The sequence below is a fragment of the Dromiciops gliroides genome, chromosome 4 (assembly GCF_019393635.1).
Source record: "Dromiciops gliroides isolate mDroGli1 chromosome 4, mDroGli1.pri, whole genome shotgun sequence".
Taxonomy (NCBI): Eukaryota; Metazoa; Chordata; class Mammalia; order Microbiotheria; family Microbiotheriidae; genus Dromiciops; species Dromiciops gliroides.
In genome coordinates, this window is record NC_057864.1 from 458,573,460 (window position 1) to 458,589,444 (window position 15,985).

Consider the following 15,985-nt stretch of genomic DNA (forward strand, 5'->3'; position numbering starts at 1 on the left):
GAGAGTTATAGGGCTTGTGGACAGCTATGTGGCTCAATGGATAAAGTGCTGGAGTCAGGAAGACTCATCTTCATGAGTTGAAATCAGACCTCAGACACTGACTAGCTGTGTGACCATGGGCAAGTTACTTAACCTTGTTTGACTCAGTTTCCTTATCTGTCAAATGAGCTGGAGAAGAAAACGGCAAACCACTCCTGTAGCCTCACCAAGAAAACCCCTAATAGGGTCATGATGAGTCAGACAGGACCAAAATGAGTGAACAACAACAAAATAGGACTTGTGGCAGATACATGATCCATGAGCAGCCTAAGTAAGGCTGAGCTCATGTGCCTCCAGAGCAGACTGGGACAAAGCACTGCTGCCCCCTGTATGTTATCATCCACAAAGAGCTTTCAGCCCTTGCTGTCCCACTTAAAGAGTCTTGACGTCTCACAGAGTAAATTCTCATGTGCCACAGAAAGTAGAAACTGGGATTTTTTGGTATTAAAAATGTGTGCACTTATGAAAAATAACCCTCAAAAGTGTCCCTCTCAATGAACCTACCCTGTCTGTGCACCCAGGCCAGGTGCCCATCTTGCCTACCCCTAATCCCAGCTCTGATCCTGAGAACACAGTTCCGTGGAGTATCAGGGACCTGGAGGCCAGATCAGGCAGGAATAGGGGAAAGAAAGATAAAGGAATAAAGGAAAATTAGGGATGGAAAAGAAGAAAAGAGAGTTGTTCTGCCTGCTTATAAGCTTCTAAATATTCCTTCAACAGAGAGAACATTCTCGTTCTGGATATATTTTTTGAAGCACTCAATTATGAGACAATTGAGCAGAAGAAAGCATATGAAGTCGCAGCCTTACTTGGTAAGTCAGAGATACTATTCATGTCTTTCTAAAAATCTCACCAGAGCTGTAGGTGGGTGGGTAGTGACGGTGTGGGCAGGCAGGGATCTCTTTGGTGTCTTGCCAAGTGGTACCACTGAAAGTGCTGGGCCCAGAATCACAAGATTTGGGTTCTAAACCTAGATCTAACATTCCCCAGCTATGTGATTCTGGATAAGTCACTTAACCTTTGTGAACCTCAGTTTCATTATCTATAAAATGGGAATAATTGACATGGGCATGCTTCACTTGAAAGGAGGGGGAAAAGTTTTATAAGCCTTAGATAGCACTATGAATGAATGGTTCATATTCTATGAAGTTCACACTATGTTTTCCCAGTCCCCGAAATAGGATATCTTTGTGTTTTATCTCTAAGCCAGTCAGTCAACAAGCTTTTATTAAATGCCTGCTGTGAGGCAGGCTCTGTACTAAGGGATTTGGGAGCAGCTAAGTGATACAGCGAATAGAACACTGGACCTAGAGTCAGAAGGACCTTAGTTTGAATCCAGCCTTAGACACTTACTAACTGTGTGACCCTCGGCAAGTCACTTAATCCTGATTACCTCCCAAAAAACCCAACAAACACAAAAAAGAGAAGGGCTGTGTTTTGTGATGGGAATAGCATGACCTGAGATTCAGGAGACCTCAGCTATCATGTCCAACCTCTACCCAAGGCCACTCATTACATGACCTTGGGTGAGTAAATTGTTTTGCCATTAGTGGCCTATTTCTTCTTCTGCAATAATAATAGGAGCTAGCATTTATGTAGTGATTTAGGTTTATAAAGCACTTTACATACATTATTTCATTTGATGTTCACAACAGCCGTGTAAGATAAGTGTTATTATTATTATATTAGACAGGGGCAGCTAGGTGGCGCAGTAGATAAATCACCAGCCCTAGATTCAGGAAGACCTGAGTTCAAATCCAGCCTCAGACACTTGACATGTACTAGCTGTGTGACCCTGGGAAAGTCACTTAGCCCTCATTGCCCCACCCCACCCCCCCAAAAAAGAATTGGTATTATTATATTAGATGAGAAAACTGAGGCTGAGAGGTTGTGACTTTCCCAGAATCACACAGCTAGTAGATGTCTGAGGTAGGATTTGAAATCAAGTCCTTCTGATCCTGTGATGCTTCACTCCCAAATTAATGTTCTGGAAGCTGGGGGAAAAATAGTAGCCCCCCGAGAAGGGTCGCTAGGAGGCAGGAGCTAGGGAGAAGGCAGGAGGGGGCAGGAAGAGCAGACTGGTTATGCCTCCCACCTATGAAGACCCTCTATATCCATAATGCCCCAGTTAGCTGTGTGTGGCAAGAGTTACCCAGCAAAAGGCAAAATAATGACCCTCCTTCCCTCCCCCCCACCCGGCCACCTGCTCTGACCTCTCTCACTGGAAGCTGTAAGGTCTGATAGCACCTACTGAATACATAAGTTCCCAGGGTTTCTGTGGGTCCAGAAAGAAGGACCATTTGAGACTCAAAACACAGGCTCCTCCCTCCTGTCACAGGCCCCCAGAAAATGTGTGATATCAGAGACCTGTGCCTATTTATAGTAGCAAAACATACCAGAATTAAAAACATGATAAATTAGAGGATTCTGTAATTTCAGGAGAATTTCACAGAATGTTAGCACCAGAAGAAGCCTTAGAACAAAGAATGTTAGCCCTGGAAGAGGCCTTAGAACAAAGAATGTTAGAATATAGAATGTTAGAACACAGAATGTTAGAATATAGAAGGTTAGAACATAGAATGCTAGCACTAGAAGAGGCCTTAGAACACAGAATGTTATCCCTGGAAGAGGCCTTAGAACATAGAATATTAGAACACAGAATGTTAGAATGTAGAATGTTAGGGGCAGCTAGGTGGCACAGTGGATAGGGCACTGGCCCTGAATGCAGGAGGACCTGAGTTCAAATTCAGCCTCAGACACTTGACACTTACTAGCTGTGTGACCCTGGGCAAGTCACTTAACCCTCATTGCCCCACCCCCCACCCAAAAAGAATGTAGAATGTTAGAACTTAGAATGTTAGAACATTGCATGCTAGCACTAGAAGAGGCCTTAAAACATGTTAGAAGAATGCTAGAACTAGAAAAGACCTTAGAACATAGGATGTTAGAACACAGAATGTTATCCCTGGAAGAGGCCTCAGAACATAGAATGTTAGAACATTGAATTTTAGAGCATAGCATGTCAGAGCTAGGAATGCCCTTGGAGGACATCTAATCTATCCTTTCACTTTCACAGAGGAAGAAGCTAAGCCTAGAAAGGGGCACTGATTTGTCTAAGGCCACACAGCTGGTTGGACTAGAACTGAGGTCCAGTGACTTCCAGATTAGTTCCTTCCACCATGACTATTATTCTCTATACAGCTTGGAGTTCATAGCAGGAAAAGAAGCCATGTAAAAACAGTTGTTGTTTCTAGCCTGAAATTCTCTAATCTGATTGAGACCCTAAAAATTCAGTGGGTGAAAGCATTTTATATGTTTTGCTCATACAAAATTGCCTCGTTTGTCTTTGTATCTTACCGAATACAGGGCACCCAGTAGGCACTTAAAAGCTGTGTGGAATGAATGAACTGAGATTGAATTACCCCAGATTCTAAATCAATGGACCTCACATTAGTGAGGTTTTACTGTATCGGCGTCTCCCGGTGTGAATTCCAGTCAATTCGACTTAACAAGTATTTATCAAGAGCCTGTTTGCTATGTCTAAGGTTGAAGGCTCTTTTCATTCTCCGGAACAGAGCATCATGGAATATCAGGGCTAGGAGATGCCTCGGAGATCACCTAATCAGACTCACATCTTTACAAGAGGAGAAATGGAAGCAGTAGGAGAAAAGGAGGAGGGAAGGGGAAGACTTACCCAAAGTCACACAGCTGGTTGACTGTGGGGTCAGCATCCCAGTCCCATGCTTTTGCCACTATCTACCATTCTATCTTGACCTAGGCCTGTATACTGAAATTCAGGAACAAAAACAGACAGTGAAATCTCTCCTCCATTGTAGCAGGACTAGGGGAAGGTGGGCATCTCATTACCAGTGCTCCCATCTTCTATTCTGGGTGGCATAACAGATCGAGCACCAGACTTGGAATCAGGAAGAACTGAATTCAAATCCTGCCTCAGACACTTACTAGCAGTATATCCCCAGGAATATCATCTAACATCTCTCAGCCTCTGTTTCTTCACCTATAAAGTGGGGACAATAATAAGACCTACTTCACAAGGTGGTTGTGAGGATCAAATGAGATTGCATGTAAAATACTTTGCAAACCTCAAGGTACTATAGAAATGATAGTATTATTTGTTGTTGTTCAGTTATTTCAGTCATGTCCAACTCTCCATAACCCCATTTGGGGTTTTCTTGGCAAAGATACTAGAGTGATTTGCTATTTCCTCTTCTGGTTCATTTTACAAATGAGGAAACTAAGACAAACAGGGTTAAGTGACTTGCTAGGGTCACACAGATAGTAAGTGTCTGAGGCTAGATTTTAACTCAGGGAGAGGAGACTGGAAGACTCCAGGCCCATCTAGCTGCCCCCAGTATTATTATTATCATCATTATTTCCCCTAAAATCTGCTCTTCAGTAAAAAAAAACTGAGAAACTCACCAAAATTAAGATGACTGAGAGGTCAAATGTGTTCTCTGTGGTAGAGAAAACAGAATTTAACAGATGAAGACAACAAAGCAGACAGAAGTTAAGTGACTTGGCCAGGGTCACACAACATCTGTGGCATAATTTTAACTCCAGTCTTCCTGATTCTAGACTTAGTAGTGTATCTAGGGCACGACCAAGCTGTTTCGGAAGGTAGCGAGTTCCCCACCCCTTAAGGTCTGTAAGCAGAGGCTGGATTACCACTTCTCTCGAATATTGGAGAGAGGATTCCTGTTCAGGCGCAGGCTGAGCTCAGAGGCCTCTGAGGTCCCTTTCCACTCTGTGAGTAAGTCTGCAATTCCTAGCCAGGATGGGGTGGGAAGGGTGCTATATTTAAAACCAAGGAACCTGGGTTCAAAACCTGTCACTACCTTTGTGACCTTGAACAAGCCATTAAACCACTCTGAGCCTCAGTTTTCTCAACTGTAAAATGAAGGGGGTAGGGGGGCAGCTAGGTGGCACAGTGGATAGAGCACCGGCCCTGGAGTCAGGAGGACCTGAGTTCAAATTCAGCCTCAGACACTTAACACTTACTAGCTGTGTGACCCTGGGCAAGTCACAACCCCAATTGCCTCACCAAAAAAAAAAAAATGAAGGGGGTTGGACTGGATGGCCTCTGAGATCCCTTCTGGCTCTGGCTCTAGGATCCCATGACCCCAGCAGTCAACTTAATAAGTATTTATCGAGGGCCTGCTATGGATAAGGCTCTTGGTCCATGGTCCATTGATCTCATTGACCTCATGATGGACACCATCTTGTATTTGGCCTAAACCAATAGGATGAGGCTCCAAGGCTGGAAAGTGTAATTGGAGCATAAGCTGAACTGAATAGGGGAAGTGTTGGGGGACAGCAAGACCTTCGTAGAGCCCTCCACCCCAGATCTCACTATGAGAGATGACCGACCCCCTTAGGCCTAGAACTGGTTCTGACCAGGACTCACCCTGAGGCTCTGGATGCCTGGCTGTGAGTCCCAAGGTAAGTGGTTTCTCTTTCCCTCACTTGGCTTCCCCAAGGTGGAAGCCTGGAACACAGCCCAGGCACAGTTTTCCCAATAGTAAATAGGGTTTGTAGCCAAGCTATGCAGGTTGCTATGGCACTAACATGGAGGAGCTGTGGGTGAAGTGGCTTCCTCGCCCTGGGAGACCAGCAGCTTCACTCGCTGTCGTGAGATGTTCCCAACAAGAGATGGAAACACTTACTAAGCCTCTTGCTGGCTTTGACCTTTATTTCCTGAGTGGAATTCGGGATGAGTTCTCTTGGTACCTCCATTAACAAGAGATGGAGAGAAAAAGGAATCTTGAAATCTGACCTGCCAAAGAGGTCTGCGCTATCTCTGCTGGGAGGAGGAACTCATTCCCAGCATCTTCCTCCTCCCAGAACAGCCCTGCTGAGCAAACAATACTGCCATCCGCTCATCCTTCAGCAGGGGAGGATGCTGCCGGAACAGCCCAGAGTCCTCAGCCCCAAAGGCTTCTGCATCCCCTTCACACACACATACACACAATACACACACACATGTATACACACACACTACACATATATGCTACATATACACATGCTGTACATGCACACAATTTTTACATATACACTACGCACCCATACCACATGTACATATAGCATACACATACCATGCATGCATACCACATAGACACACCACACACACATATATATTTTTCATGCACACGTGTACAGAATACACACACGTGCATACCATACACATAAACCAACACACATATACACAGCACACTACACACACACACTCACTCATTCACTCACTCACTCACACCCTTTGACACTAGCCTACCACGCAGAAACAACCCCAGGCAGGCAAGGGACTGGTTCTTGGAGGTGCTGCTCTCTTCAATACTGTCCCCATCCCAGGCTGGCCCCTGGAAATTTTATTCCCTGGCTCTCTTACAGCTGCCCCTCTGGTGCTGTTGGGTTGATAACCCCCTCCGCATCTCTATCTTTGCCACTAAATTCCCCTCCACTTCTCCCCTCTCCTGGGCATCCCCACTTCCTTCCTCTTACCTCACTCAAGACAATGATTGTATTTTTCAAAACTTACTTTACTAGAAAGAGAAACAAGGTAAAAGAAAGGCAACATATTGTGATTCAGTCGTGTCCAACTCTTCAACATCCCATATGAAGTTTTCTGGGCAAAGATACTGGAATGTTTTGCCATTTCCTTCTCCAGATCATTTTACAGATGAGGAAACTGAGACAAACAGGGTTAAGTGACCACTCCAGGGTCACCCAGCCAGTATCTGAGGCCAGATTTCAATTCCAATCTTCCTGATTTCAGGCCCGGAGCTATATCCACTGAGCCACCTAGCTGCCCCTTATAGAGGCTAGAAATACAAGCCACAGAACAGGGAAATATCAGCGACCCTAGTGCTGGAAGGGACTTCAGTGACCACAGAGTCCAAATCCCTCATTTTACAGATGAGGAAACTGAGGCCCCAGGGAGGTTAAATGATTTGCAGATTTGTCTTCCGCAAACAATAATATCCAGAAGACTTTACCATCTATAGGGAATACATGTTTACAGAGATCCATACAAATATTCACAAAGAGAACTTTACCATGGGACCATTATGATCACTGGACACCAATCTCTGGAAGACCATCTCAGTCGCCTCTGGATTCATCTCAAGCCACTTTGGCAGTTGTATGTTCTTAGTCTGCTCCAAAGGAAGGAGCACCCAGCCCTCATCTGATGAGAGAAAAACTGAGGCAGTATAGATTCTATAACCATAACTGCATGCAAGGCACGAGTGCAAATCTCGCTCTCACCCGGACCTGGGAGATAGCCTTGAGCCTTCTTTCTCCTTCTGTATTATGGTTTCTCTACTTCTGGGGATTTTTGCCAAGGTCTTCTCAGACAGAGTACATGACCACATTATATCAGAGCAGTGTGGAATGTATGCCACCTCCCTGCGGCAAAAAACCTGGACTTTTCTCTTCTCTCGACAGGGGACATCGGTGGTCAGATGGGATTGTTTATTGGTGCTAGTATCCTTACAATCCTAGAGCTCTTTGATTACATTTACGAGGTAAGGCTTGCAGTTGTTTCTAAATCCCTATGAAATACGATGCTGGCAAGGTCCTCTCCTTGCACTCCAGTCCCCAGATTTACAGAACCAAGCTCTAAGATTCTACTGTCCCACAAACCCCAGGAAAGTCAGCATGGGTCTGCGGACAACACACTGGCTCAAGAGTCAGAGGCCTGAGCTCAAATCCCACTTTTAATGCTTACTATGTGGGCGAGCTTGGATGAAACACTTCAGTTTTCTCATCCATAAAGTGAGTGAGCTGAACTAAGCGGTCTCTGGGATCCCTGCTATTTCTTGATCTTGGATACTGGGGCAAACTGTCCCCACAGGTCCCTACCTTGAGTCCTGTCCACCCCAAAAGACTGACTAGAGATAACCAGACCTTGGGACCATCAGCAGTAACAGTTATTGAATTTTCTCTGTGAGCAGAGCTCCGTGCTAGGCACAATGGGGAGAGAAGAAAGAACATGGTCTCTGACATGAAGTAGTTATGAAGGGAGTGATCATGTGGATACTGAGTGATCCAAACTAGAAAGCAAGGCTACACCAGAGACATATAATGAAACACCCCCTCCATTCCTTCCTCTTTACTTCTCTGTTTTTCCTCTCCTCCTCTCCTCCTCTCCTCCTTCCCCTCTCTCCTCCTTCTATACTCGCTTTCTCTTTCTTCTTATTTCCCTTCTTTCCTCTCCTCTCTACTCCTATTTTCTCTCCTCCTTTGCCTCCCTTTTTTCTATCCTCTTGTCCTTCCTATACTCCCATTCCCTTCCTTTCTCCCACAACACCCCCCACTTTAGACCGGCCTAACTTCATTCCTGGTTTTTACCTCCATCCAGAAACAAAAGCCCCGGATCCTGGCATATGTATATATGCGTGCACATATATCTTCAAGCCTGCCCATTCTGAACAATATCCACCTTAGCAAAATTCCACTTATAGACTGATATGCATGAACATCTATGTATTACATGCACAAATCTATGTACCTATGTGTATATGTATGTCTATGTAGGAATCTCTCTAAGCAAAGGGTTCGCATATTCTCAACAATATACAATACAGACAAATTCCATTCTAGCCTAGGGTAGCCTTCAGAAGTTTCTGCCAGGAGATCAGGTGTGTTAAGCCCATTCTTCCCCACCTTGTACCAGTGGGTTATTATTTTATTCCATATATGTGTGTGTTTGTATGTACACACATATGTGCATGCATGTGTTATGTGTGCATGTGTGTCTGTGCACTTATATACACATGTATATAAAATATGTCTTACATGTTTATATTTCCATTTAATTTATGTGTATATAATTTATATATTTTAATGTATAACTATAATTATATAATATATACATGTAATTTTAATATAATCTATTTATATCCATTTATGCATATGTATATATGTTTATGTATATCTGTGTATAGATTTATTTTCATTCAGTCGGCCTGAGTCTAAGGCTGCTGCTCCTGTTGTGGTTCTCAGGACCACCTTGAGGCAGGGGTATTCTGACTTTGTGTGATCCTGATACAACTTGAGTCCATCCAAGTCCATTTCTTTTTCAGCTGATAAAAGAGAAGTTGTTAGACCTACTTGGGAAAGAGGAAGAGGAAGGGAGTCACGATGAAAACGTGGTAAGAGGGGAGGTGGGTTGGATTGGGTTTTTTTGTTTTAATGACAATCAAACCAGCCAACTTGGAACTAACCTTTCAGACTTCCTCCTGTGGGTTCAGACCTGCCCAGAGATCCCAATAAACTAAAGGCTTCCCATCCTTGCCTATTTCCCAACTTCAATGAACAGGCTGGCATCTGTGGGCATTCTGTAGGATTTTGTGCCCTGATGGGCAGGGCTACCAGCTGCCCTAGCCTGGTTGCTTCAAGGCCTCAGGAGGCTTCCCTAGACATGCCCTTCTTCATTCACAAGTGGAGGGCCTGTCTACCCTCATTGGGAACCTCTGTTTTTCATTCCCAAAGTAGGACAAACCAGAAAGATGGTGTATGGATTAGCTGAGTGAGCATCAGTGCAGGTTCAGGAGCACTGGCATGCAAACCTCAGCTACATTGATTGCAGCCAAATTAACAGGTCCAAGGGAGCAGTTCACAGGCTGCCTTCCATTACAAGCTAATGCTAATCAGGTGTTAGCAGGGGCAAGTGAAAGAGCTCATTCACCCAGAGGAATGATGTGCCTTGCAGAAAAAGCAAATAGAAATCAAAGTTGCCCTAAATGTTGACTTCCTCCCTACCCCCTCCCACTTCAAATCCTTGAGATTCAAGGAACTCAGACTTAGACCATAAATGAGTTAAGAGATCAGTGGCATTCCCCAACCACCCACCCTAGGATAGACACTGGAAAGGGGCCCAAGGAAGGCACCGTGGGAGATTCTGAGCAAGCTGGCTTCTCCCTTATAGCTTGTGCTATAAGGGGGTGCTTTATAGACCCCTGTCTTCCTATCTGGAAATAAAAAGCATTATGGGGACCTTGAAGGTAGCTAAGTGGCACAGTTCAGAGATAGCCAAAGTTGGGATCAGGAAGACCTCAATTCAAATCCCACCCAGACACCATACAACTCTAGGCAAATCACTTAAGTTCTCCAAGACTCAGTTTCTTCATCTGTAAAATGAGAGAGTGGGACTCATTGACGTCTAAGGTCATTTCCAGCTCTACATCCATGATCCTACAACCCCTGCCACCATCTTCCCAGTAGATGAGTGCCCTAGTTGTGTCCAAATTCTACTCCACACTGAAAAGTGGGAAACCATTGATCAGTGGGCCATTAGGGCCAAAGGCTTGGAGTGGAGTACCAGGGTTACATTGAAAATGAACCATCTGTGGGGGGCAACTAGGTGTCGCAGTGGATAAAGCCCTGGATTCAGGAAGACCTGAGTTCAAATCTGACCTCAGACACTTGACACTTTCTAGCTGTGTGACTCTGGGAAAGTCACTTAAACCTCATTACCCTGGGAAGGAAGGAAGGAAGGAAGGAAGGAAGGAAGGAAGGAAGGAAGGAAGGAAGGAAGGAAGGAAGGAAGGAAGGAAGGAAGGAAGGAAGGAAGGAAGGAAGGAAGGAAGGAAGGAAGGAAGGAAGGAAGGAAGGAAGGAAGGAAGGAAGGAAGAAAACCATCCACTGCTTAATATATGAGTGCCTAGACCATAGACAGTGCTATTTACTAATAGCCCTTGTCTTTGCCTCCTAGGGCTTTCATTTGATCAATACAGAAGCAGTTATTAGGCACTTTAGTGTATGCCAGGAACTGTCCGAGGTGCTTGGGATAAAATTTGAAGAATAAAACAATCCCTACTCTCAAGTTTTCATTCTAATATGCTAATAGAGTAGCAGTGAGGTTACAGAACCAGAGCAGACAATCTAGGACCTGGCTTCTGTCTCCTGGTTATTGTGTCCTTTCTAGTCCTTCCTTTTGACTTTCAAACATACTTGAATCTCCCTTGACAAGAGAGGGGGGAAGGGAAGGAAGGAAGGAAGGAAGGAAGGAAGGAAGGAAGGAAGGGAAGGGAAGAGAAGAGAAGAGCTTTCTGACCTCTTCCAGCCCCTATCTGACCTTCCTAATTATATCCTGCTCTCTCCAGTGTACTCATAACCTCCTTTCTGCAGGTCCCCATCCTCATCCACTTCTCTGCAACATCTAATACTGTTGACCACTGCCTTGGTACTTATACTCTCCTCTTTGGCCTCTCCTCTTTCACCTCCCTGAATACTCCCTGACCTCTCTCTCTCTCTCTCTCTCTCTCTCTCTCTCTCTCTCTCTCTCTCTCTCTCTCTCTCTCTCTCTCTCTCTCTCTCTCTCCCCTCCCCTGAAACTTAGCCCACAGTCCTCTGATCTGATGTTCAATACTCTCTCCCCATGAAAACTAAGCTACTCTCAGGGCTTTAACCATTTACCTGAGCAGGTGAATTTTGAACCTGAGACAAGTAGCATAAACCATGCCCATCAAAGATGTCTTCTGGAGGAAATGGGCATGAAAAATGCAGCCTAAGAAGAGATCATCTGGAGTAGAAAGCTGTACCATCTGATAGTTTTCTATATTAATTAATTATTCTTGCATAATAGATTGTCATCTCAGGGGCAGCTAGGTGGCACAGTGGATAGAGCACCAGCCCTGGAATCAGGAGTACCTGAGTTCAAATCCGGCCTCAGACACTTAACACTTACTAGCTGTGTGACCCTGGGCAAGTCACTTAACCCCAGTTGCCTCACTAAAAAAAAATAGATTGTCATCTCCCTTATTTCTAAGCTAACTGCAAGTGCTAAAAAGAATTCTCAAAATCCAGCAGCCTTTGACAAAGGCCCAGTCACTCTCCCCTAGTTACAGCTAAATTATAGACTTAGACATCTCATCATGGCATAATAGATTGGGCATTAGACTTGGATTCAGACATAACTGGATACAAATCCCTCCTCAGACCCATAATGGCTTTGTGACCCTGGACAAATTATCTCTCTGGACCTTGGTTTTCTCATCAATAAATTGAGGGTGGAGTCAACTTCCTTTCCAAGTCTACACATGTGATCCTGTTATACTATGATTTCATCAGGGTCAACATGCCCAAGCTGAATCAATCATCATTTACTTCCTCTTCCCCACCCCAGCCCCCTTTTATGAATTATTTCATTGCTAGTGGTATTACCCAGAATCCTAGGCTAGAAACCTGAGAATCATATTGGACACTTCTTTCTCTGTCCCTTGCAGACAATGCTGCTAAGTGCTGTGATTTCTCCTTTGGGATGTCTTCCAGATTCATCCCTTCCTCTCCATTCCTACTGCCACCATTATAGTCCAAACTCTACTCATTTCATGCCTGGATTACTGCAACAGCCTCACAGCTAGTCTCTTGGACTCATATCTCTGCCCAGTCCTGGCTGTCCATCCCTGGCAATCCTATACACTACTGCCAACCACATGTATGAGCATGGCAAAAGGGAAAACCTTTGTTTATAATCAGAGGACCTGAGTTCAAAGACTTTTCCTGCAATTTAGCACCTGTGTAACATCTGTGGACCTTAGTTTCCTCCTCTGGAAAACGAGGGGTTTGGATTAGAGCGCTGCATTTGGAATTAAAGTACTGGGGTATGAAACTTAATTCTGCCACTTAATACTTCTGTGATCTTGAGCAAATTCGGGCCTCAGTTTCCCCATCTGTCAAATTAAAGGGCTATACTAGATGGCCTCCAAGGTACAATCTATTATCCCATCATTCCCCTACTCAGGAATGCATAATGATTCTTTTATTACCTACCAAATCAAATCCAGACTGCATGACCTGGGACAAGTCAGTTCTTTGGGACTTTTCTTCTCTAAAATACAAACAGTTCAAAAAATTCACATGGTCCCTTCCAGCTCTAACATACTATGATCCAGGGCACAATTTAAACCCAGGTTCTTTAACTCCAAATTCAGTGTATTTTCCACTACACTGTGCCTTGTCCCTCAGCCTGACTTCCAAAGCCCTACCTGATATGCCCCCATCCTATCTGTCCAACCATATTTCTTATCTTTACCCAGCCTCCACTCAAGCCAATTTCCTTATGGCTACCCATTCCCTCATAATCATTCCTGGCCCCATGCCTTCACTCAAGCTGTTTCTGGATCTTGGAATGCCTTCTTTTCTTTCCTCCAACTATCCATATACTATTTATCCTTCAAGACCCACTCTGAAATCAAACCACAGAATTAGAGAATTGAAGCATCATGACTATGGTCAGGGTGTCGTCTAACCCATACCCTAATATACCTTGCAAGTAGTCACCTACCCCCTTACACCAAGATCTCTAATGATGGCAAACCTGCCTCTTCTTCCATATTTGCACAGCTCACATTTATTGTTAGGAGATTTCAAGCCTAACATTTCCTCTTTAAGCTCACATCTCTTCCTCCTGGTTCTGTCCCCTCAAACCAAACAGAACAAGGTTAATCTAGCTACATACATAACAATCCTTCATATCATTTTTGTTATTTTCATTTGGTTTTGGAGGTATTTGGGGTTGAACGACTTGCCTGGGGTCATACAGCTATTAAGTGTCTGAGGCCAGGTTTAAACTCAGATCCTCCTGACTCCAGTATCAGTGTTCCATTCACTGCACCACCTTGCTGCCCCAAACCCTCATATACTGGAAGGAAGCTATCATATTCACCCACCTTCACAGCCCCACCCCCAGGTGAGTTTTCTCTTTGCCATTACAAACATCTCCATTTCCTTCAATCAAGTGTCCTCTCTTAGAGAAAGTTTTCCATGATTCACACACACACACACACACACACACACACACACACACACACACACACACACACACCCTGCTTTTTCTGTCTTTGACAGAAGTCAAATAAGTTTTTTTTTTCCTTTTTTTCCCCTCGGCAATGAGGGTTAAGTGACTTGTCCAGGGTGACACAGCTAGTAAGTGTCAAGTGTCTGAGGTCGGATTTGAATTCAGGTCCTCCTGAATCCAGGGTTGGTGCTTTATCCACTGTGCCACCTAGCTGCCCCATCCCCCTTTTTTCCTGAACTCCTATTGCACTTAATATCATGTATTTTAAGCTTTAATTGTTCTGCTATATGTATATTCATCCTGTCTCCTCTCCTAGACCGAAGACTCTGTGAAGGCATCTTTGGATTCCCCACAGACCCCAGCATAGCACCATGTACAAAGCAGACATTCGAAGAACACATGATCAACTGGTTTCCTTCTCCCTTCTACCCCTCCTGCCTTCTTCCTCCTCCTTCCTCTCCTCCTTTTCATTCCCCCCTTCCCTGCTTCCTCTTCCCCTGCTCTGACCCTCAGGCTTGTCATTGCTACCCTTCGCCATGCCTTAGTGGGATGGGGCTCCCAGTGCTGAATGGGTTCTCCAGTGTGGTCTACCACTGCATTGTACCACCTGACCCTCACTCTCCCTGCCTGCGGCAGCTCATCTGGTTCCCTACAACACTTCTCCCTCAAGCTTTCTTTTTAGGAGTGTGCTTGCCCAAAGAGTTCACTGTTTCCTCCAAGCACGCAGAGGTACAGGATGTCAGGTGATTTATGTCCGCCTCCTCATGCTCTATCCAGAGTTGACCTCATGAGGATTATAAAACCATAGGGGACTTTTTAATTCTGAAACCAGGTAGGACTGTAGCCCAGCCCAGCATGTCCAGCTGGCTCTGCTGCCCAGGGTTACCAGGAGAAGGTTTGCCATTTGTTACCTTGATGTCTGCCTAAAAACTTTCACACGTTACCACTGCCTTCTTGAATCTCAGGTTCACCAGCCTCTCATCTGATCCCTGGACCCCTGGAGAACTCTCCCAGGGTGCTCTACATCCAGTACCTCCCTTTGATGAAAACATTGGTTCAGTTCACTAAATGTGCAATCATTCAATAATACATCCTTCTTAGAATGATCTTAGGTTCCAATCATGGAGACAGCCCATGACCTTCTGCTACCGGCTCCTACTGACCTGGGCTCTTCATTAGTCCTCAGAGAAAGCTAGAGTCCATCATCTAGACCCTTCTTTCCCCTTCTTTCCCCTTCTCCTGCTTTCTCTTTATCCTCTCCCTTCTTCTGGCATAGTCTTCTAGTTTATTCAGAGTGCTGTACAGGAAAGACTGCTGGATTTGAAATGGGAGTTCAAATCGGGGCTTGGCTACCTTCAACCATATGACCTTGGACAAGTTTCTTGACCTCCATGAGCCTCTGTTTTCTCTTGTTAGTACAAGGTTGGATGGGGGATGATGCATTTGTAGTTAAGGGACAATAGGTTTAAATCCCAGCTCTGCTATTTAATATCTGTGTTAACTCTTGTTGGCCTCAGTTTGCTCATCTATTTTTAAAAAGTTGGACCAGATGACCCCAAGGTACCTTCCAGCCCTAAATCTTTAATCCTATGATCCATGATTCTATTACCTCATAATTACATACCCTCTTATGTCCTCTTCCTCTTTTCTAATCCCATAAGGAACTTCCATTCACCCTATTCCTGGTTTGGCTGTAGGACATGCCCATCAATCTACTTAATCATCTTATACACACAATGCCTTTTGTCACAGAAGGGACAGAGAAAAACAGACAAGAGTAGAGGGAGAGGGAGAGAGGGAGGACAGAGAGAGGAGAGAGAGACACACAGAGATGGAGAGAGGGGGGGGAGGGAGAGAGGGAGGGAGGAAGAGAGAGAAAGAGAGAGAGAGAGGAGAGAGCGGGCACACCATTGCTCAGGGCAAGTCATCCTACTTCCCAGCGACCTACTTCAAATCCCCTACTATAGGTCATATGATCTTATAAACCTTAGATCTTGTAAAGGAACTCAGATGTCACCTAGTCCAATCCCCTCTTTTGCAGATGGGGAAACTGAGGCATCAAGCAGTTAAGTGACTTGCCCAAAGCTACACAGGTGGTAAGGAGTAGAGTCATAAGGTCCTATGACC

At 44.7% G+C, this 15,985-nt stretch overlaps 1 protein-coding gene across 1 annotated transcript in view; it reads left to right on the top strand.

Moving 5' to 3' along the window:
• ASIC2 (acid sensing ion channel subunit 2) overlaps window positions 1-15,985 on the top strand; it is a 354,556-nt gene that overhangs the window by 335,598 nt on the left and 2,973 nt on the right. Inside the window, exons 7-9 of the mRNA XM_043963140.1 lie at window positions 760-851; window positions 7,501-7,580; window positions 9,141-9,209. Coding sequence (XP_043819075.1) covers window positions 760-851; window positions 7,501-7,580; window positions 9,141-9,209 — 241 coding nt within the window. The remainder of the gene's footprint in view (window positions 1-759; window positions 852-7,500; window positions 7,581-9,140; window positions 9,210-15,985) is intronic.